Raw genomic sequence first — 23,327 nt, forward strand, 5'->3', positions numbered from 1 at the left:
TATGTACATTTCTGCCCTCAGTCAATGCCGAAAACCCACCCATGGCAGTGGTCCGTAAATTTGTCCATCTTCTGGACCAGAGTGACCAGGATTTCCAGGAGGAGTTGGAAGTCATGAAGCTAAGGGAGGAAGTGGTGACCCTACTGAGATCTAACCAGCAGCTTGAGAATGATCTTAATCTTATGGACATCAAAATAGGGCTTCTTGTCAAAAACAAAATTACATTACAGGTAGGATTCCAGGATGAATGATATTTTTCTCAGATGTGCCTAAAATGCTCTCCGTAATAGCTGGAATAGATAGGATGGACTGCAAACTTACGTTCCAGGCAGATAGAAAAAAACATAATTTAGCATTAACAAATAACACATGCATTAAAAGTAAATCCTTTGATATATATTTTAATACTGCTATTTTTTTTTTTTTTTTTTGTTTTGTGATTATTTTTTTTTTTTTTTTTATTATTTTTTTTGTTTTGTGATTATTATTTTTTTATAGAGTGGAGAGGGATTAGAATACCATAAACTTTAAGGGTAACTCCACTTTTGTTTAAAAAAAACACAAAGTAAAAATATAGTGTATACAATTGCTACACAAACCATGTTGTAATTTACAGTTATTAACCACTTCCCCCCGGCAGGTTTTGGCCCCTTAATGACCAGGCCATTTTTTGCGATACGGCACTAAGACGCTTTAATTGACAATTACACAGTCGTGCGCCATGTACCCAAACAAAATTTACGTCTTTTTTTTTTTTTTTTTACCCACAAATAGGGCTTTCCTTTGGTATTTGATCACCTCTGTGGTTTTTATTTTTTGCTCTATAAACAAAAAAACACTGGCACTGCACTAAGTAATTTTTTGGGTACCTCTGCAATTAGAATTTTAGTTTTGGTGGTATATTCCCTAAGGATTAAGAACTTCTAAAGGGATGCAGACCCTGCAGCTTTTCTCATTGCCGAGATTGCACCAGATGATTATAATGAACCAGACCCTCCAATTCACAATCAGTGACCAAAGGACATGATTAAACAAAACACAGAGCAATAAAATGGCACTGAACTGTTACAAAATTTGTTAAAATCCCTGCAATGTACATTGGTCACCCCAAGCAGATTATTTTTTTCCTCAACAAAGGTGGAGTTACTCTTTAAATTGGCCTGATACTGGGGGATAAAAGCATTCAGAGTTTCTTGTGAAAATAAGGCTATAAAGAGCTGAACAGCTTGTTATTAAAAGGGTACTTATAAAGAATAGCAATGCTTGATATTGCACTTAGAGAGCTCTCTACCTGTAGGAATACGCTTTTCTCTGCACCCGTACATTGTAATACATTATATGGCGAGTGTGACAAAGTTCACAATGGGGTTCAAGTGTTGTGCCATTGAATGCAGGAAATACAAATCACTTACTGCTTGTCTTGGTCACCACATAGGCAGGGATCGCATGTTTAAAATACTGTCTGTTCTTCTTTGCAGGATGTTGTTTCCCATAGTAAGAAGTTGACTAAGAAGAACAAGGAGCAGCTGTCTGATATGATGGCATTAAACAAGCAGAAGGGAGGCTTGAAGGCACTCAGCAAAGAGAAAAGAGAGAAGCTGGAAGCTTACCAGCATCTCTTCTATTTACTGCAGGTAAAGGAATGGTGAACAATGTGCTGTTCTGTCTGGTTGTGAAAAGAATAGAGAAGAAATCTCACAAATGCCTTATTTTTCACATCTAAACCTGCCTATCAATAATTGCATGATACAATTCTACTCTTAGTCTATGACTCTTAGTCTATGACTCTTAGTCTATGTTCCCACTAGTGTGACTCCAAAGTCACACTATTTAGAGTGCGACTTTGATTCGACTTTACACTCTTTGAATCAAAGCTACATCAAGGTAGTGCAGGCACCTTTTTCAAAGTTGCTGCAACTTTAAGTCGCCCCAATGTGAACAGGTGCCATTGAAATTAATGAGCTGTGACTTGTCTGGCAACTTTATGTCCAAAGTTGCCTGACAAGTTGCACTAGTGGAAACGGAGCCTTAATATCAGTAGTAGTTAAATAGCTTTTGTAGAAGTCTTAATAAATCAAATCTAATGAAACTAGGCTGTTGCCACTGGCTAGGTTCCTTCCACATTGGTCTGTCCAGTTGTAGTTTGTCCCTCCCAGTGTTGTAGTGCACGCAGGAGGGACAGGTGCAGCATCGAGCCTGTGTGCAAAGGGCCCTTACTGTGGCATTTTTTTAAATAAAAATTTTTATTAAAAAAAAAAGGTTCATTATACAGAAACTACCATATACCTAAAGCGGAGTTCCACCCAGAAGTGGAACTTCCGCTTATCTGATTCCTCCCCCCTCCCGTAACACATTTGGAACGTTTTTGTCAGGTACCCTGTCCCCACTTGTCGGATCTTACTGCAGGGAGGTCCGTTGGCGGTTTGGCCCTTCTCCTTCCCTTGCTGCTGAGCCAGTAAGAGAGCGCAGTAGGGACCCGATTGTAAAGCCACAAAGCTTCACTGCCAGGTCCGCTTACCGGCAATGGCGAAGGCTAGGGTGGCAACATCGCTTTTTATTCCAGGACAGGTAAGTGTCCAAATATTTAAAAGCGGAACTCTGCTTTAAAAAACCTGAGAATCAATGTTTTTCCACTTCAATTAAACACCAGCACCAGTCAGTATCTAGTTGTACTGATAACTTGATATTGCATCTCCTAATCCCATCTCAATCTTTTCTTTTTCTGCAGACAAATCCAACCTACTTGGCAAAACTGATTTTCCAGATGCCCCAGAATAAGTCTACCAAATTCATGGACTCTGTTATTTTTACTCTCTATAATTACGCATCCAATCAAAGAGAGGAATATCTGCTATTGCGCCTCTTCAAGACTGCCCTCCAGGAGGAGATAAAGTAGGTGTTTTCTTCTGTATAAATGCAAACATGACACTCCTAATCCACCCTTCCAAATCAATCTCGTAAAAAAAAAAAAAAATAGCTGCTACAATTAATCCTTAAACACAACTAAAAATAAAAGCTTTTATCATGTAGGACTCCAAAAATAATACCCCAAGTGTACAAAGTAACACAAAAGTATACATATTATTCCTACTGTCAAAAGAGAGAAGTAGAAAATGTTTATATAAGTAAGAATCACAACCTATGGTAAAATATCTCTAAAATGACTTGTATGTTTCTGTACAGCAAAAAGTGACACATCCTAGAAATCCCATAATGCAAGTTATTTAGAGCTAATATAGATATTAACCTCTTTGTGAAGGGCAATCGGCATACGTGCGGTAGCTGAGCAGGTGAGCCTTAAGGTCCAGTCAATGCATATATTCACTGCTGTTTTGTTCCCTCAGAACCGTGACTGAGCTGTCACCAACAGCTCATGGTCAATACAAACTATCAGAAGCTGATAGGATTGGCTCCTGATGACGTCAGCACTGTACAGCCAAGCACAGTGCTGCATGTTTGGGAACCTCTTACCATCCTTAGGCACCACGGTCCATTTAAAACAGCGGCTCCCACCAGTGCAAAGGGGTTTCTGTCTAAGACCACCGATGTGAAATGTCCTAAAACTGGAAATACAAAAACACAAACCACTTTTAAAGGAAAAAATATTAGTTATACCACACTCTCTAGTAAAGATCAATACCATAAACATATAGCATAAACCATATAAACCTATACAAACCAATGACTATGATACATTGAAAATATTATGTATATCGGGGGTCAGCAACCTGTAGATCGTGATCTACCAGTAGATCTCAGACAGGTGACTGGTAGATCGCAGCCTGGGCTTGCTGACCCGCCATTCCAGAGCATCAAACAGAGCGCAATGTAGAGGGACTACTTGTAAATTTAAATTTGAAGCTCTAGTAGGGAGCAAGAGCCACATAAGCCGGTGCCTTCACTGTATTCCCGGCTCCTGTCCCATGCGGAGTGATACCAACTGCACTACATCTCAGGAGGCGATATGTTCGATATGACGATATATGATATGCCTCCTCATCAACTGATTTAAATCCGTGACTGCAACACGGTAGGATGGCAATTAGGGGATTAAATCGGGTGTGATCTTTGACTTTTCCCATGTTGTTCAGGTAGATCTCCACCTCCTTTAAGGTTGCCTACCCCTGATCTATATGTAATGTCCATACACCACCACCAGACATCTCCAATGCAGTGAAAGTGAAATCATCTTAAATCATCCGCATACTTGAATGTGAAAAACAAAGTGTGCCTTCTTCCACCTGCCCCCTAGGCAAACATCCTACTCACCAAACGTACATGACATCCATCACAGGTAGTCATAATGGAGCAGAAGTAATCCTCCAAGGAAAGGCAAACTGCCCACAGAGATGCACTCCCACCGAGCAAGGATAAGATATGCCACATATATCAAGAAGGAAAAAGGCTTCTCATAGTGCAGTTTGACAATTTCCATTGCACACTATAGAATAAAACTTACAATGTTGTCGATCAATAAGAGCCCATAAAAACAAGCAGGGATGCCGATCGGGTTCCACCTGCTTTCTAAAAGATGGCAGAAGTGACGTGTCCATATGATATATGTGGCATATCTTATCCGTGCCCGGTGGGTGTGAATCTCTGTGGGCTATTCCCCATTCCTTGCATGATTACATCTGCTCTATATTCCTATTATGACTACCTGTGATTGGTGTCATGTACATTTGGTGAGTAGGATGTTTGCCTAGGGGCTGGTGGAAGAAGGCACATTTAGTTTTTCACGTGTGCGGCTGATTTAAAATTTCACTTTCACTGCATTGGAGACCTCTGGTGGTGGTATATGGATATTACATATAGATAATATTTTCATTGTATCATATTCATTGGCTTGTTTGTTTATATGGTTTAGGCTGTATGTTTATGGTTTTGATCTGCACTAGGAGCGCGGTATAACTAAAAAATTTTTCCTTTATGACTTAGGCCCCTTTCACACTGACGATCCGTTCAGGCCCGCCTGTCAGTTTTTCAGGCGGACCTGAACGGGTGCTCCATAGAGCTCTATGGAGCGTCGGATGTCAGCGGTGACATGTCCGCTGACATCCGACCCGCTCCGATCCGAAAAAGTGTGACGGAGGAAAAAGCTATTTTTCCACCCGTCATTGGATCGGGTCACGACGGACACTGCGGTCCGTCGTCATCCGATCTCCCATAGGGGAGAGCGGCGCTGTGACAGGTCTGTCCCTGCGCAGTGTGCAGAGACGCACCTGTCATCTCCCTGTTCAGCGGGGATGACGGAGTGATCCCCACTGAGCAAACGGATATCCACAGGGCGGATCAGCACTGATCCGCCCCGTGTGAAAGGACCCTTAGGCTATTGAGCCTCACTACAGGCTGCTTCACGTTCAAATCCATTTTATTATACACTTCTTCAGGTTGATCCAGAGTGCACAGGTTGAGGGCCACTGTCCCAATACCTTTTTTTTTTTTTTTTTTTTTTTTTTTATATATATAAACCTTCTTGCTTCCACTTTATTCAGATGTGTGCAACAATCCCTCTGTCTCAAACTGGAATATAGCTCACCCTCCGTGTTACCTTTCTATCACAGAAAGGTACTGTATTTTCTGGCGTATAAGACTACCTTTTACACTTAAAAAAATGCCCAAAAATCGGGGGTCGTCTTATACGCTGGGTATACAATGCTACCAGATGGATGTCAGCCCCCAAATGTCTGCTAATACTTTATGTGGCTTCAGCTACAAACAGTATACGCCGTTGAGCCAATCCCGGCGAGCGATGTATTCTATTAATGAATACAGAGCCTGCTTGGATTGGAGTAACAACCTCTGCCAATCTGAGCAGGCTACATAGAGTAGCCTGCTCGGATTGGCTTTGAGAGAGAGAGAGAGAGGCAAGGGCTGATGATGCTACAGCCTCTGCCAATCCAAGCAGGCGTTGTATTCATTAAAATAATACACCGCTCACCATACTTCCCTGGGCAAATCCATTCACTGATCTCCTACTACTATACATCCTGCTGTTTGCCTTTGAGGTCACAGGCACCCAAGAGGGACAGGTAAATCTGGGACATATGACAGGGGGTTTATTAAATGCATTTTGGTGGACAATTCCCATAGAATGTAACCCAAAAGTGGTATAGGTTGGTTAGTGAAAAATTCTACTTTCCAGAGTTGTGGCATTCAATAGATCTCTGTTTGTGTTATTATTGTTTGATTTACTTTATGACATATCACAGCATGGCGGATGAGTAGTTGGCATTCTTGCTTTGTGTTTTTTAATGGTTCTAATGTTTTTTTTAAATGGTGTTGCCTCACAAGGGGGGTAGTCTTATACCGCGAGTATTGCCCAAAACCTATGTTTTCACTTGAAAAATAGGGGGTCGTCTTATACGCCCAGTCGCCTTATACGCCGGCAAATACGGTAGTTTTTATGTATGGATCTATTTCTTCTCCATGAGATCTTCTAATAAAATATGCACTCCTTAGATCATTTGTTTCCTCCATTCAAGTAATACCGTATATACTCGAGTATAGGCCGACCCGAATATAAGCCGAGGCCCCCAATTTACCCCCAAAAAAACTGGCAAACTTATTGACTCGTGTATAAGCCGAGGGTAAGACATGCCTGTCCATCCCTGTGTGTGTGTCCGTCCATCCCTGTGTGTCCGTCCATCCCTGTGTGTCCGTCCATCCCTGTGTGTCCGTCCATCCATCCCTGTGTGTGTGTGTGTCCATCCATCCATCCATCCCTGTGTGTGTGTGTCTCCATCCATCCATCCATCCATCCCTGTGTGTGTGTGTCTCCATCCATCCATCCATCCCTGTGTGTGTGTGTATCCATGTGTGTGTGTGTGTGTGTGTGTGTGTGTGTGTGTCCAGCCTACCTGTGTCCCGAGCCTTTGTCCCGAGCCTCCGTCCCGTGCCTTGCCTCCTTGCCTCCGTGCCTTGCCGCCGTGCCTTGCCTCCGTCCCGTCCCGTCCCGTCCCGTGCCGTGCCTTGCCTTGCCTCCGTCCCGTGCCCTCTTCGTCGGCGCCTCGGCGGCCATTGTAAAATTCAAAAGCTGCGCCGCCGCCTTCGCCTGTGATAGGCGGAACACTGAATTTCCCAGCAGCCTGTGTTCCGCCTATCACGTACATCGTATCATCCTCGTCCGTAGTACGAGGATGATACGATGTCCGTGATAGGCGGAACACAGGCTGCTGGGAAATTCAGTGTTCCGCCTATCACAGGCGAAGGCGGAGCCGGAGGCGCGGCTTTTGAATTATAGAATGGCCGCTGTCTGTCTGCTCGACACGCTGATCGAGCGGGCAGACAGCGATGACTCGAGTATAAGCCGAGGGGGGCACTTTCAGCCTCAAAAAAGAGGCTGAAAATCTCGGCTTATACTCGAGTATATACGGTACTCATAGACATAAAACTATGTATTAAACAATTTATAAAATCTGAAAATTCTCTCCTCACATGTAAAAAGTGCCACAAGCACAGTACGTATTGACCCTTGGATTAATATTTACACTTTTGAATTACTTTGTACATTTTGCGTTTAATTTTTGAGAGCTGCATGGTAGATAACTTGTAGGGTCCACTCACACCACATGTGGTGGCACTGCGATGGGTGGTTATTCCAGCACAGACACACTGCATGACAAGGCAAAATTCCTTGTTACTTGTGTGCCTGGTTCATATCACTGTGTTGCTGTGGTGTGCGGGCACGATGCACTGAAAAAAGTACTGCGTGCTCTACTTTTTTTTTTTTTTTTTCAGCTCACCGCAGCGCGAGGCACCGCATGTCGGACAATTGAACTTTATGAATTGTCTGTGTGACATTTCTTGTTCAATATGTTTCTTAAAATTAAAGTTAAAGGGTTACTAAACCCTTGTGTATTTTTTTTTTTTTTTTTTAAATAACAAACATATCATACTTACCTCCACTGTGCAGGCCCCCGATCCTCCTTCTTGGGTCCCTTGACGGCGCTAGTAGCTCCTCCCCCGCATCGAGAAACCACCTAGGAGAAGCACTCTCCTTGGGGGTACCTTGCGGAGCGTGCTCCAGAGTCCAGCTTTTGCATCCATAGACACAGAAAGCTGAACTCTGCCCCGCCCCCTGGGGCCCGCGTCATTGAATTTGATTGACAGTAGGGGGAGCCAATGGATGCGCTGCTATCAACCTATCCAGTCTGGACACGATGAGAACCAGGTAGAGCTGGTGCGCTGGTTCCTAGCCGGATAAAGACAGGGTTTAGGTTAGTATAAGTGGGGGGCTGGTACACAACAGGAGGTTTTTCACCTCAATGCATAGAATGCATTAAGCTGAAAAACCATGAGGGTTTACAACCCCTTTAAAGGAAAAATAGAACATATTGTTGTGGTTTATATAACAATCACACAGCATATTTTACCCAAAGTTGCAACATGTGTATAAGTCTTTGAGCCATTTCAATAAAGTTTGTTTAAAAAAAAAAATTTAAAAAAAAGGGAACAGTGCAGTGATCCTGCCACAGACAGCATAGCACACCAGCCTCTGCGTTATAACTCAGCAGCTGGTGTGAAATGGACCCTTATAGGTGTTGTGATCTCCTAAATGTATCTGAATTTTCTTACTCAGTATTGTTTAGGTGCATACACCATCATTGGAGTACCCATGTTTTCCAATGAGGAATGAAAATAGGTAGAGGTTTTAAAGTTTTCTCTACTTTAATAAAAGCATGACTATAAATAAATGTTAGTTTTCTGTAGTTCAATGTGTAGAACACCTAGAGTCCTTTCAAGGTTAGTGTGTTGCCCTTGTGGAAGGCTGTATTTAAAGTGAAATTTAAAGTATTAAACGATAAGTTCACCTTTTTAAAAAATAATTTAACAATGCACATTTTTTTGCAGGTAAAAAAAATTGTATTTACTATTTTATTTTTATTTTTTTGTTAGCAAGCAAATCACAGGTGCAATGTCAGGCTCCTGCAGATTGTCAATGTAGCTGTCTGTCCATACCTCCAATATGGGCAGGCAGTTACTTCAGTCCAGGAAGCTCAATGGACTACAAGAGCACTCACCAGCTCCCTCGAAGTTCAAAGAGAACTACAAGCTGAGAGCAGCAGAGGCTGATGGTACTTGTATGTTCAATTCACAGAAACTAATAATGTGGCCGTGTGGGCGGAATTCCGTATGGCGCTGTTTTGCTCACATTGTGACAGTGGGTGCGGGAGAAGATCCCCGGCCCGTTGTCACAGGGGGAAATGGGAGGAGATCTGCAGGATCAGGAACATGTTACATGTTCCACCCTAAAAACATGTTCCTAAAGGTGAACCCATCCTCTCTGAATAGCAGTCTGTGTTTGGCTTGCGGCACAACCCCATTGACTTGACTGGGCAAGTTTACAAGCCTGTTAACTCGAATTGTGAAAAAGGCCATTTATAAAGATAATTATTAAAGCAATACCCATTTTATTTTATTTTATTTTTTTTCAGATCTAAAGTGGACATGATTCAAGAAATTGTCACAGGAAACCCCACTGTTATCAAGATGGTGGTGAGTTTTAATCGAGGGGCTCGTGGCCAAAATGCTTTAAGACAGATACTGTCACCAGTAGTGAAGGAGATCATGGATGACAAAACGCTCAACATCAAAACTGATCCTGTGGACATTTACAAGTCATGGGTCAACCAGATGGAATCTCAGACTGGAGAAGCCAGGTGATAATCTTACCACTGCATGCGGCATCATATTATTGATTGATTATTGATTCCAATCATGGCCTGCTCATGTTTTTATGGCGGTATGTATGCTCTGGGCTTCATTCAAAGGGAATTTGTTACATAGCAAAACAGCTGTGTAAGAAGATTTTGATAGTAGAGGGTAGTGTAGTAAAACCTGTCTTCTAAGCCAGCCCTCAAACTTCCCACTCGCATTTTGCAGAAAAAGAGATCTGGCGAGAAGCTCGACTGCCTGGGAGTGGGGTGGGAGGGGGGGGGGGGGTTGAATGGGAGTCGTTCTCCCAGGGAGAGTGTGGAGGAACAGAGGGGGCAGCCGGATCATTATAGAAGAGAGCGTGGAGGAAGAGGAGATTCGGCTTGATCACAGAGTGGGATTTTCCCGCTGTAACAGCTTTACATTAGAATTGCAGTCTGAGTGCCGTCACACACAGCCCCGCCCTCCTGACCCCGCACCTGTGACAGACAAAACGCCAGTCCAATGCCAGGGCGCATTCTGTTTGTCACAGGTGTGGGGTCAGGAGGGCGGGACTGTGTGTGACCGAGTGCGGACTGCGATTGTAATGTAAAGCTGTTACAGCGGGTAAACCTCGCTCTGTGATCAAGCCGGATCTCCTCTTCTGCTATAATGATTTGGCTGCACGATGGACCCAGGTGGGGCTGCACGGGTAAGGCTGCAATAATGGACACAGGTGAAGCTGCACGATGGACATAGGTGAGGCTTAATGGGTGAGGCTGCAATGATGGACACGGGTGAGGCTGCACTGGTGAGGCTGCAATGATGGGCATGGGTGAGGCTGCGTTAGTGGTCACCGGTCATGCTGCGTTGATGGGCACCGGTGAGGATTCATTGATGGGCATGGGTGATGAAGTTGTTTATTTGTGTAACTTGATTCTGCATAAAACATTTAATTGTAAGTTCATGAGAATTTGTGAGGGCGTGTATAGGGGCGGGGCATGGTAGGGGTTAGGTGGAGCAACTGGTGACAAGTAACACTTAAGGCCTGGCTATAGTAGCTCAGGACTTGAAATTTTGAGCCCCGCTCTAAGCCCTTCTCCAGACATTTGAATAAGTTGGGTGAACTGGTGACGTGAATTGAGTGAATTTTGTTTTGTGACCATCTCTGTAGTATGGTATGTAGCAACACATAAACCATCATCTACAAAAGACTTCAAATAGCATTTTTCTGACTGTCTCCCCTGAGATACAGCACAGTCTCCCCCATTGTCTAAGATCATTCACGTATTGCACTCACCGAAGTACCCCACGTGGTACTACAGCCTCTCCGACATTTCTAAAGCAAAAGGTGTGGCCATTGGGATTCGTAGGGGAACCGCGTTCACGTTTGAGGAAATGTTGTGTGATCCTGCGGGACGTTTTCTGTTTGTGCGAGGCACCCTGGGCAGCATGCAGTGTACTTTGGCCACCTTATACTCCCCTAACAAAAACCAGGTGCGTTTTCTGGCGTCCACACTCAACTCCCTGCGGAATTTTGCACGTGGATGCATTCTTCTAGCGGGCGATTTTAATGTTCCCTTGGAACCTACTTTGGACACCTCTAGAGGGGGTTCCTCGCTTTCCGGCAGGGGTGTGAGATATATTCGTTCTCGACTCCATGACCTACAGTTGATGGATGTCTGGAGAATTAATCACCCGCGGGAAAGGGACTTTACCTATTTTTCTCCGGTGCACCAAACCTACTCTAGAATAGATTTATGCTTCATTGATCACCAGCACCTCCCGCTCATAGTGAAGTCAAGCATTGACTCATCCCCCATTTCGGACCATGCTCCGATTTCTTTAACCATTAACGTGGCGTCCATACCCCTGAAGTCCACTAACTGGAAGTTGAACGAGGACCTCATAGCCGAAGAGGCGGATAGAAAGGTGATGGGTGACAGTTTGGAGTTTTATTTTAAGACTAATGTCAGTCCTGAAGTCTCACCGGGAGTGTTATGGGAGGCCCACAAGGTGTATATTAGGGGAAAGTTCATGGAATTGGGTTCTAGGAAAAAGAGAGAGCGCTTAACTCAACAGTCTGACTTGTTGCGTGACATTACCGACTTGGAACGCCGGCATAAGCTGAACCAGACTCCGGCCCTTTTCCACGCCTTGACGGAAAAACGAGAGACCCTGAAATCCCTCCTTCATTTAGATCACAAGCGACGCGCGCGGATAGTGGCTCACCGATTTTATGAGTGGGGAGATAAGCCCAGTAGGCTGTTGGCCAACTCGGTGCGACAGCGTAAGAACGCGGCGTTTATTGCCAAAGTTAAAACCCCCTCGGGAGACCTGGTGTTCGAGACCCCCCGTATAGCCAAGACATTCAGGGACTTTTATCAGCGCCTGTATCAGGTGCACCAGGGTGTCCATGATAGAGAGGCTAGGGGACGCCTTATTGGGGACTATCTGGCCCGTGCCGCCCTCCCGAAACTCTCCGAGGAGGTTTTGACTTCCTTGGAGGGGGAGTTTACGGCTGCGGAGCTTCTGGGCGCCATGAAAGCTATGGCGCGCGGTAAGGCACCGGGACCAGACGGCCTCACGGTATCTTATTATAGAGCGTACGCTAACATACTGTTGCCGTACTTGACCAGATATGCTAACGTGACCTCGGACGGCGGGGACCTTCGCCCGGAGACCACTCATGCTCATATTACGGTGTTGCCCAAGGAGGGCAAGGACCCTAGTGACTGCGCGAGCTACCGCCCTATTTCGCTCTTGAATATTGATGCGAAGATTTATGCTAAAGCCATAGCGAATAGGCTGCTCCCCCTGGTGCCACGGTGGGTTTCGCGGGATCAGACAGGATTCATCCCCGGGCGGGAAGCGCGGGATAATTCTCTCCGCACTCTTTCCCTGATGGCTTATGTGCGGCGGACTTCCCAGCCCACCCTGTTACTTTCCACGGATGCTGAGAAGGCGTTTGACAGGGTGGACTGGGACTTCCTTATGGCTACGCTGACTCACTTGGGTATAGGACCCACTCTGCGCTCCAAAGTAGCGGCGTTGTACCGCTGCCCCACAGCTCAGATACGGATTAACGGTACCCTTAGCGACCCCTTCACCCTCTACAACGGAACTCGCCAGGGTTGCCCGCTCTCGCCGATTTTATTCGCGATCTCCCTGGAACCATTTTTATCCCTTATTAGGCGAAACCCGAATATACGTGGCGTAACAATAGGTACGACGGAACACAAATACGCGGCGTACGCGGACGATATTTTGTTCTATGTGCAACAGCCTCTGATCACCCTTCCAAATCTTCTGTCCGAGTTTTCGGCCTACGGCGCGGTGTCAAATTTTAAAATCAATATGTCCAAATCGGAAATGTTAAACATCTCTGTCCCCGCCAAACAGGTATCTCACCTGAAGAAGAACTACCCCTTTACCTGGCAGTTGAGCTCCATGAAATATTTGGGCATTCAACTTACGCCCTCACTATCGTCCCTTTTCCGCGCTAACTTTCTGCCTCTGCTCAACACACTTAGGTCAGACATCCAAAAGTGGTCCCAGCTCCGACATTCTTGGCTAGGTAGAATTGGTCTGGTTAAGATGAACTTGCTGCCCAGGGTGCTCTTCATGCTTCAGATGGTCCCGTTTGGGATACCGGTGGGGTTTTTTACAACTTTGACATCTCTGGTTTACCGGTACATATGGAATAGGAGAAAGCCCAGGCTGAATAGATCTCTCCTCATCCGCCCTAAGTGTAGCGGGGGTTTAGCTGTACCGGACTTTAAGCTTTATTACAGGGCCGTTGTGCTGACTAGACTCTCTGACCTGAAGTATTGCAAGGGCTCAAAACTCTGGGTAAACTTAGAAGCGGACCTTTGTGGCGCTGAACCTTCCACACTGATGTGGATCCCGAGGAAGTTCCGGACCCTTTTGCCTACCACGTCACCGCTTACACACTCCTCCTTGATGGTGTGGGACTCTATCTGTAAGATGAATGGCTGGTTGTGTAACTCCCCCCTAATGCCCTTGGTGGGTCACAATTTCTTCCCACCGGGTAACATGGACCCTCAGATTCACCCGTGGCGGCTGGGCACTAACACATGTCTACATCAGTTCACCGGCCCATCCGGGGTGTTGCCTCTTTCTTCCATCTTGGGCGACTCCTCCATATCCTACATGGATCGATGGAAGCATCATCAACTACTGAACTTTGTTCGCATGCTACCAAAGCCCCTGCGCACCTTGGCGGAGCTTACTCCGGTGGAAACCGCATTCGCTGACTCTGACCCGATTGAGAGGCCGGTCTCGTACTTTTATCAGGCATTGCTGTCCCTCACCTCTACGGGTACTCCCTCCTTCCTACGGTACTGGGAAAGGGAACTACATACGGCCCTGTCTCCGTCCCAGCAGTCACAAATCCTAACCCTGGCTCATACCTCCTCTGGATCCTCTAAGACGTCAGAAATGGCGTATAAACTTTTGACCAGATGGCACTACACACCGGTTGTTTTACATAGGTTTTCTCCTCAGTCCTCCCCACTTTGTTGGCGGGAGTGCGGGGAGGTAGCCACTCATGCTCATATTTGGTGGTACTGCCCGAGGATCCGACCATTCTGGCTAGCGATTTTCTACACGATCAAAGAAATCCAGGGGTGGGAGGTACCTAATGACCCGTGGTATGTTTTGTTCCATTGCACGGGGAAGCCGACGGGCCCCTATAAGAGGTCGATTACGCCACACCTCTTAAACGCTGCCAAAACCCTCATTCCTCAGTTTTGGAAGATGAAGACGATCCCCACGCTCCGGCGTTGGTTACTTAACGTGGATACCACATATTACATGGAGGACATGACCCTCTCCCTCCGGGGTAAATCTGAGTTGGCAACGAAGATCTGGGCCTGTTGGGTTGCCTTTAAATATTCCTCTAGTTATGCAGCCATAATGTCTCAACCAGTGTGATGTGATCATAATTTTTGTTTTTACTATATCTACTGTACTTTTGCAATTGATTGTCTGAGGGTGGTCTGCCCCCCCCCCCCCCCATCCCCTCCTCCCCCCCCCCCCTTCTTTCTCTTTTTCTCTCTTCCTGTTTATTTTCCCTTTCCTTTACTTCCCCTCTATTTCTGTCCACTATATTCCCTCTTTTATAATAGAAGAGATGGGTGTATTTATCTATGCCATGGTAACTGACGATATACTGTTGCTGCCCTTGATGTTGGTTGATGTATTGATCGTTATGCTTTGTACACGCTTCTCTTCTTTAATAAACATTAATTAAAAAAAAAAAAAAAAAAAAAAAGATCATTCACGTGTTTGTATAGTCAAAACTATTTTATTTTTTTAGTTTTGGATATAGTAGAAAAGGGTTAAAATATAAGTGTGTTTTTACCCTCTGTGTCATAAAAGAGAGATTATCCTTCAGGTTCCTGTGCCAGAAATGCTGTGCACTGGCTGTGTTCCCCATAGTGTGCCATGTAATGTGCCCTGCTCCCACGTATTTCAGGGGTTCCCCGAGATCTCAAACTTTTTGCTATTGGTTCCTCAAAGGTAAAAAGGTTGAGAATCCCTGTCTTAGAGCATTGAATCTCTATTGAAAGACCCTTTCCATTGTGGAATAAAAATCGCCCTTCTCTACTCTACCCATAAATAAAAAGAAATTTGGCTATAAATGTTAATTTTCTGTAGTTTGAAGTGTGTAGAACAACCTAGAGCCATTTTGAGGTTAGTGTGTTGCCCTTGCAGAAGGCTGTATTTAAAGTGACATTAAAGCCTAACGCCTTCTCTGAAATGCGATCTGTGTTTGGCTAGTGGTGGCGGCACAACCCCATTGACTTGAAGGGGTAAGTTTAACAGGTGATTCTGCCTGTCAACTCGATATGCTGTGTTATATTTGCCACGGCATGCGAAAAGACCCTTCCAGATGGTAGAATAGGCTTTCGATGGGCAGTCAGTGGTAAAACCATAGCTCTACCATCTGTTTTTCCTTCCTGTTTTAAAGAAGCCTTAATATCACTTTATTTCTGCGAAGAAGTATGAAAGATGTCCTGATGGATCTTAGCTGGTGCCAGTGACTACTGAAAAAGGTGGACGCTTGGTCTCATATATAAATAAAATAATGGATTATATAAAGGGAAGTGTAGCTCTGATTTGAGGTAAACTGCACAACAAATGAATGTAACCACTAATGCAGTGCAGTCCCCACATATAAAGGAACTCAGTGATATCAAGATTCTGTACGGCAAGATAATGTGATTAAATCACCAGTGCAATAACCACAATTGTTAATGGAAAATATATAGTGAAATCAAACAGCCCCATACATTCATACAAGTCAGAATAACTTATCAAATGGTTAAAATTTATAACTGTATGGTAAAACAAAATAAGTGAACCAAAAAAATGTATATGCATTCATGGAAAAACTTGGTGCAAATAAATTGTCAGTAGGTAATCCACCACCGATATGTGTGAGGCTTACCAGAAAAGTTGAGCCCAAATAGGCATACGCCTAATGAGTCAGTAAGGCTTGTAATGTTGTCATACACCCTGGGGGATCGTTCGACACAACCGGTATCCAATGGAAGGGAGAGACTTCTATGGTCCTTCACAGCACTTTTCACATGGATGCCCACCGAAGGGAAAATGGGCAAGAATATGTTGAAGAATTTTCCTCCCGGGTATATATTTATAGGAAGGAGGAGGAATAGGCCACATAGTGTAATTCCATTAAAGAGGAAGTAAACCCTGATGGGTTTGTGGTGTAAATTCTTCTTTCTATTGAGCTAACTATATCCAGCTTGTTTTGCAGTTGGCTTTAGCATTGGCATAGTTAGGATGCATTATCTAACATTAACATACTTTTCCGTCCAGCAAACTGCCATATGATGTCACACCAGAGCAAGCAATGTCGCATGAGGAGGTCAGAACCAGACTTGATTCTTCTATCAAAAACATGCGATCAGTGACCGACAAGTTCCTGTCTGCCATCGTCAGCTCAGTTGATAAGATCCCGTAAGTATGGTTGATGGTCTTTGTTTTTAGAAAAAAATATTGCCCTGTTAGCCAGGAATAAAGGCGCAGGTTAAAAAAATAAAAAGTCCTCCATGATTGTAAAGTGACACCTTTTAATGTGTAAATGCGATATTTCATGACACTAGGCTCCTCCTGTGAGCATTAACAGATGAAGAGGCAGAATAAAAAAAAAAATTTTTTTTAAAATAAAGAAGCGCTATTCATTCTGTGAAACTGCATGTACATTAATTTTGAGTAAATTAGAGTAAAAATGAATGATGTTAGACTATTTTCTCTCCAGGTTGAATGTTTTTGAATTGTACATAATAGAACAGGATAATAAATACTGCATAATGAATATAAATATGTGCAACGCTGTATATAAAACAATTACCAAACATATAAGAATAAAGAAAGTGTACATTCTTCACAATAAAGTTCATGTGACACAAACTGTGAATATAAAAATCGGAGCTCCAAAACTTCAAGTGCAGTCTTTCACTTATGTGAACCAGTGAACACTTTCAGTCAATAATACCACACAAACTGTATATGAATCTGCTCATCTTTGTATTGACTTTCAAATTTATATGAGATCTAATCAGACAAAAAAGATAAATCTAATAGGGTGATGGTAAATGCCTCCAACCTCACAGGAGATCACACTGCCACTCCACTACCATCCAAGGTTTCTAGTCGACATCAAATATCCCTCAAAGCAGTAAAATAAAATCTAGTACTTTCCATTTAAAAACTCTTTATTAATAAAAACACTCAATATACTCCACATAAAACAAGAAAATGATCATCCAGACAATATTACAATGTACCGGTCTCTTTAAAGATTGGGACCAAATACAGCCAATGATTAGATCAGGATAGTTCCGCTCATCTCACCGATGCTTAGCAGCTCCAGTAAAGGACATAATGTCACTTGGAAAGCTGCGTCCTTACGCGTTGCGTCCCTGGGCAGGGACTTCATCAGAGTGGTGTTGTTTAGGATTGTTGAGTGGTGACAGTTTATTTTTAGAATACTGCTTAATGGCCACTAGAGCGCAGCAGGAGCTACAGAATATAAAAGACGAGAGACGTCTCTAAGTGTAGCAATATGGTTCCATTTAATGAAGGTACAACATTTAGCAACCCACATGGTTGATGATTAAAACAGACACATCTAAGTATGCAGGTGTAATGACCTATACGGCGACCCATTGCAGTTTGCTACAGAAGTGACGTTCCGTTGCCGCCATCTTGCTACACCCCACAGTAAGGATACACTAAGAAGGGGGAAAGTGGACATGTTACACCCAGCAGAGTTTTGCATTTTACACATGTTTATAACAGTAAAGTTAGTTTATATAGTGAAATACTGTACTTACAACTCCGTCTGACTGCTTAGATGTTAAATTTTAAAAGCAGCGAACTTCTGTCAGATTATCAAACCTATGAGATGAGCAGGCTTGCTGCTGCTTTTAAAATTCAAGATCCGAGTAGTCAGACGGAGTTGTAAGTACTGTATTGCACTATATAAACTGACTTTACTGTTATAAATACGTGTAAAATGCAAAACTCCGGTGGGTGTAACAACATGTCCGCTTTCCCCCTTCTCAGTGTATCCTTACTGTGGACAAGTGCGGGGTGTAGCAAGATGGCGGCGATGGAACGTCACTTCCGTAGAAAACTGGGATGGGTCGCCAAATATGTCGTTACACAGGCATCCTGGGTAAAGCTGTCTACATAGACCGTCCTCCGCACCGCCGGCTCTCACCGCTGTCAGTCTGCAATTGTGACCAGGAAGACTACCCTGCAGTAGAGGGATTTGAAAGCAAGGTGCGCAGCATGGAAGGGATAACGTCGATGGCGGTGCAGAGGATGGTCTATGTGGACAGCTTTATCCTGAATGCCTGCATACTTAGATGTGCCTATTTTAATAATCATTCATTACATGTAACCATATTGCTACACTTAGAGGCGCCTCTCTTCTCTTGCATACTCAATTGTTACATGACGCTACTCGTATATCGAGATATCACTTGTATATCAAGTCAAAATTTATTAAAAAATGTTGCTTATCAAAACGCTCTCAAACCAAGTTACTCTGAAACCAAGGTTTTGCTGTATAATCCTAATCACTGAAAGTGTCTGATCAAAGAACTAGTTGTGTTGTCCATGAGAAACCGCATTTGTCTAGGACACATGAGCTACAGTACACTATTTATTTTAAGGCATTTTAATCTCTAGCCTGGGACCATTAATCTTTTATCATTTTTATTACATATGTCTTCCAGTTACGGCATGCGATACATTGCAAAGGTCCTGAAAGATACACTTCATGAGAAGTTTCCAGATGCTGGAGAGGATGAGCTGCTCAAGGTCGGTCTCTTCTTCTTTTTTTTTTTTTTTTTAACTATAAATTGTAACAAATGGGCTTTAGTTGTGATAATGCTCATGTTCCCCTCAATAAAGTCCTCATATGTGAAGGATGGGAAAATTTCAGTCAGTCAGATATTTATTTTCTGACCTGTAACTGAAGAGCAACTCCCTCTAGTTTTCATACATGAGAAGCGAAACAGGAGCCTATGGAAATGAACCCTCCCCCTTCATACATATTTAATATTTTTAGATTTTTTATAATTGAATAATTATATGAATATGTGTGTATTTTTCGTAATTATATATACATGTGCATGTGTTTTTATTGAAACCATGAAACAAAGGAAACTGTTGGGGTAGGTTGACTAATTCCAATTGTTGCGGTGTGTTGATGAATGATATAAGTGGCAGGGGCCAAAAATTTGGTAAAAAAGAATCCCCCAAGGGTAAAATATACTTATCCAGGAGGTTTTGAATCAATTTTTAATAAATCTTGGAGCAGCTAGAGACTGTTTAGGTAATTCCCCCAAAATGCATAATAGAAAACCATAAAAATGAAGTTATCTTCTGCACATCTTAAAGGAATTGTAAATTGTGTGCAGCAGCCGCCTAATACTAACCTGAGCTCCATCTCTGTCCAGCAATGTCCACACTGCACAGAGACTGGACCGTCCGAGACTCTCCCTCCTGATTGCCTGAGACACAGCAGCGGCACTATTGGCTCCCGTTGCTGTCAATCAAAGTCAGCCAGCCAATCAGGAGAGAGAGGGGTGGGGCCGCAGCTCCGTGTCCGAATGGACATGCAAAGCTGTGACTTGGTTTGGGTGCCCCATAGCGAGCTGCTTGCTGTGGGGACACTCAACAGGAGGGAGGGGCCAGGAGCACCGAAGAGGGACCCGAGAAGAGGAGGATCTGGGCTGCTTTGTGCAAATTCACTGCACAGAGCAGGTAAGTATAACATGTTTGTTCTTCATACCATGCCGCACAAAAATGCTCACTGTAACGCATCAAAAATGCATGTGTGTGCATTTTTACATGCATCATGTTGGTGTTATGTTGCATTTTTCCCATTGTTGGTATGTGTTTTCATGTCGTCTGTTATGAAGTAACTGGTCTCCAGGAGGGTCGAAATACTAACAATATTTTTTTTTATATTTTTGTTTGCATTGCATTTCCCCAATTCACCTCGATGGGGGAATTAAGTCAGTTTTTTTCACTCATGTAGGGGTTGTCTTACTAACCAGTATAGTCTAAAGGCTTGCTGCCAAGGAATGTTGTATTGTGCCTTCAAGGAGAGGGGGTCGGTATCAGATTTTCCAGATGGGCAAAGCTATTAATGAAGGCACGCTCTGTTTTATATATCCATTGCCTCTGGTGTTGGCTGACAAGGAATCTGACTTCAATATCACTTTCTATCATATGTAATAGAACTGAATCTCCTCTTTCTCATTTCCATTTTCTGTGGTGTAGTGCCCTCTGCTGGTCACACAGCATTGGTTCAGCTGCCATAGACAGTGCTTAATTTCCATGCTGTGCTTTGGGCTATGTACTCATGGCGTTCAAGCTAGGTGTTTACTAAGCATCTTGTTGCATAGTGCTCACAATTACCTTGTGGAAGTGATTGTTGCGTTTCTCCATGGTTATTTATATGCTACATTCAGTATTTTATGGTCATCAGCATCTATTAAATGCTTAGAACATTAAAAAAAAAAAGACAGCTGTGAGTGTTTAGTGTAAATGTTTCAAGAGGTTTTTTTTTTTGTTTTTTACCCCAACAATTCTTGTGACTCTTTAAATATAAAATATTAAGGCTGCTTCCTACTACCCACAAACCTTCACTCAAAAGAAGACGTAGTTTGCATTGAGTTGTATCTATTCAGTTAGCGGAGATATCAATGTGCTCAGAAAAGCTTTAAAGTACATTACCACTTTTGCAGTCAAATTTGAGAAACCTCTCCATATGTTTATGTTCCCAGGCATACCTACAATTATTTATTATTACTGAAAAAGATGGACAAATGGAGTTTCCCCTCAGTAACATGGAATGCAGATGCCCTGCTTCTAGATCTTTAAGGCTGGCTTCACACTGAGGCTATTTTAAGGCGTTTTAACGCTAGAAAATGGCCTCTAAATAACGCCTGAAAACCGCCTTCTATCCATTTCAGTGTGACTTTTCACAATGGGGCGGTGTGCTTGCGAGACATTCTGAAAAGTCCTGCAAGCAGCATCTTTTGGGAGGTTTGGGAGTGCTGCGCATTGAAATGAATGGGCATCGATTCCAAAGCGGCTGAAAACGCTTTGGAAGCGCCGCAACATGGGCACTTTTAACCCCTTCTTCGGCCTCTAGTGGGCGTTAAAAGCACCCCATTAATGGGCGAAAAGAGCTGCACTTTAGAGCTAACGCTCGGTGGCCCAAGTGGGAAGTATCCTAAATCTTTTGTTAGGATGGACAGTGGTCAAACCTAGTTTACAAATAATAATGAAACATGCCAGCACAGTACAAAGGGGGTTAATTTATGGTAAACATTTATGTAAAAATTACAGGCTAAAGCTTAAATATTTTTAAAATGCTCCCTTCCCTCTCCTAACACCTTATTTTGACTAACCTGCTCCCGTCCAGTCATGTGATCCCATGTCAGATAGCAGCGGCTGCATGGGAGAGGAGGAAGCACCAACAACGGATGAGCCATGGGAGCCTATGGGTGATATCACCACTCCTAGTAATTCCAGCTATTGTCACGTGCTCCCTCCTTTCCCTTGCAGCCGCCGCTGGTTGACACAGGGGATCACGTGACCGGACCAGAGTGGGCTCAATATAGCTAAGTAGATACCACTTGCTGAACACCCGCAAAGCACTGTAGGCTTAGAAGAGTCCTGAAATTGAACGTCCATGAGTACCCAGCCTTATACTTGACATGCTGTTTATTTTCTGCCATCTGCTCTGTATCTGAACGCTGCTCTCTCTTTTCTGTTCTTCTAGCTCTGCTTCTCTGCACTGAGACATCAGTAATATTCTAGCTCTGAAGGTGATTTCTTTTTGTTTTTCTTCATCCTGGTATTCTGTAACATTTGCAGAAATAGTTGGGATTGCCTGTTTTCACTCCATAAAAAACTTTCAGCAGTGCTGAACTAAACTGGTAAGCTTCAGAAAGGCACTGAGACCCGTCCTCCGTGCTGAGCTGCTTTTTGATGTGTGTGCATCCACCTCAGATCTGCATGCAGGCAGCCCATAGAATTGAATGCAGGAGCAGTGGCTGCATGGGCACAGATGCATCTCCAAATTTGACATGCGGGCAGGAGCGAGTGCACGGATCTGAACACACAGGGAAGATTTATTAAAACCGAAGCACTCAGAATCTGGTGCAGCTGTGCATAGCAACCAATCAGCTTCTAACTTCAGTTTGTTTAATTAAAGGGGTTGTAAACCCTCACCGTTTTTCACCTTTAATGCATTCTATGCTTTAGGCTGGGTTCACACCGCTGCGATGCGGGAACGCCGCGAATTCGCGGCGTTTTCCCGCATCGCACACCTCCCGCCGGCAGTTCACACTGCCCTATGCGGACGGCTGGGAGTGTCAATGATATGTTAATGGCACCCCCAGATCCGTTCGCATATCGCAGTGCGATCTGCGGACTCGCACAGGAATCGGATCGCATGGTGTGAACCCCCATGCGATCCGATTCTGTTGCGGACCAAAAAAAGGGTCCCGTGCGAGTTTGCTGCGGGAGCGATGCGAATTCAGCCATACTATCTGTATGGCTGAACTCGCATCGCTACGGAGATCGGATGTGATTTGCGGTGCGAATCACATCCGGATCTCCCCCCGCAGCAGTGTGAACCCAGCCTTAAGGTGAAAAACCTTCTTTACTGCAGCAGCACCGCCGAGCCCCCCTTATACTTATCTGAGCCCTGAAATTTGCGTGATGGGTAAGAGCACACCAGCTCTGGCCAGTGTCTCATGTCCTGATTGGATATATTGATGGCAGCGCAGCCATTGGCTCCCACTGCTGGCGGGGCAGAGCCAAGTCCTGCTGTCTGTGTCGACCGATGCAGCAGAACACGGGGGTGTGCCCGCATGGGTGTCCCGTTGGAGAGCTCTTCTCCGACGGGACACTTGAGAAGAGGAGGAGCCAGGAGCGCCACGGAGGGCCCCCAGAAGAGGAGGATCTGGGCCACTCTGCGTAACCTACTGCACAGCGGAGGTAAGTGTGACATGTCTGTGGTTTTTTTTATTGGGGTTTTTTTTTTTTAAACTGAACCTTTGCAATCACTTTAAGCTTTGACAATAAGGTTCCATTCACACTTGTAC

At 44.1% G+C, this 23,327-nt stretch overlaps 1 protein-coding gene across 1 annotated transcript in view; it reads left to right on the forward strand.

The window, feature by feature from the left end:
- Positions 1–23,327, forward strand: part of IQGAP1 (IQ motif containing GTPase activating protein 1) — a 275,070-nt gene that overhangs the window by 216,313 nt on the left and 35,430 nt on the right. The window contains exons 23-28 of the mRNA XM_077473422.1: positions 22–230; positions 1,479–1,634; positions 2,729–2,892; positions 9,438–9,662; positions 16,504–16,644; positions 18,933–19,017. Of these exons, the coding sequence (XP_077329548.1) occupies positions 22–230; positions 1,479–1,634; positions 2,729–2,892; positions 9,438–9,662; positions 16,504–16,644; positions 18,933–19,017 (980 nt within the window). The remainder of the gene's footprint in view (positions 1–21; positions 231–1,478; positions 1,635–2,728; positions 2,893–9,437; positions 9,663–16,503; positions 16,645–18,932; positions 19,018–23,327) is intronic.

Source organism: Lithobates pipiens, unplaced genomic scaffold (assembly GCF_037356315.1).
Source record: "Lithobates pipiens isolate NorthernLeopardFrog02 unplaced genomic scaffold, aLitPip1_a1.2 Scaffold_8, whole genome shotgun sequence".
NCBI lineage: Eukaryota > Metazoa > Chordata > Amphibia > Anura > Ranidae > Lithobates > Lithobates pipiens.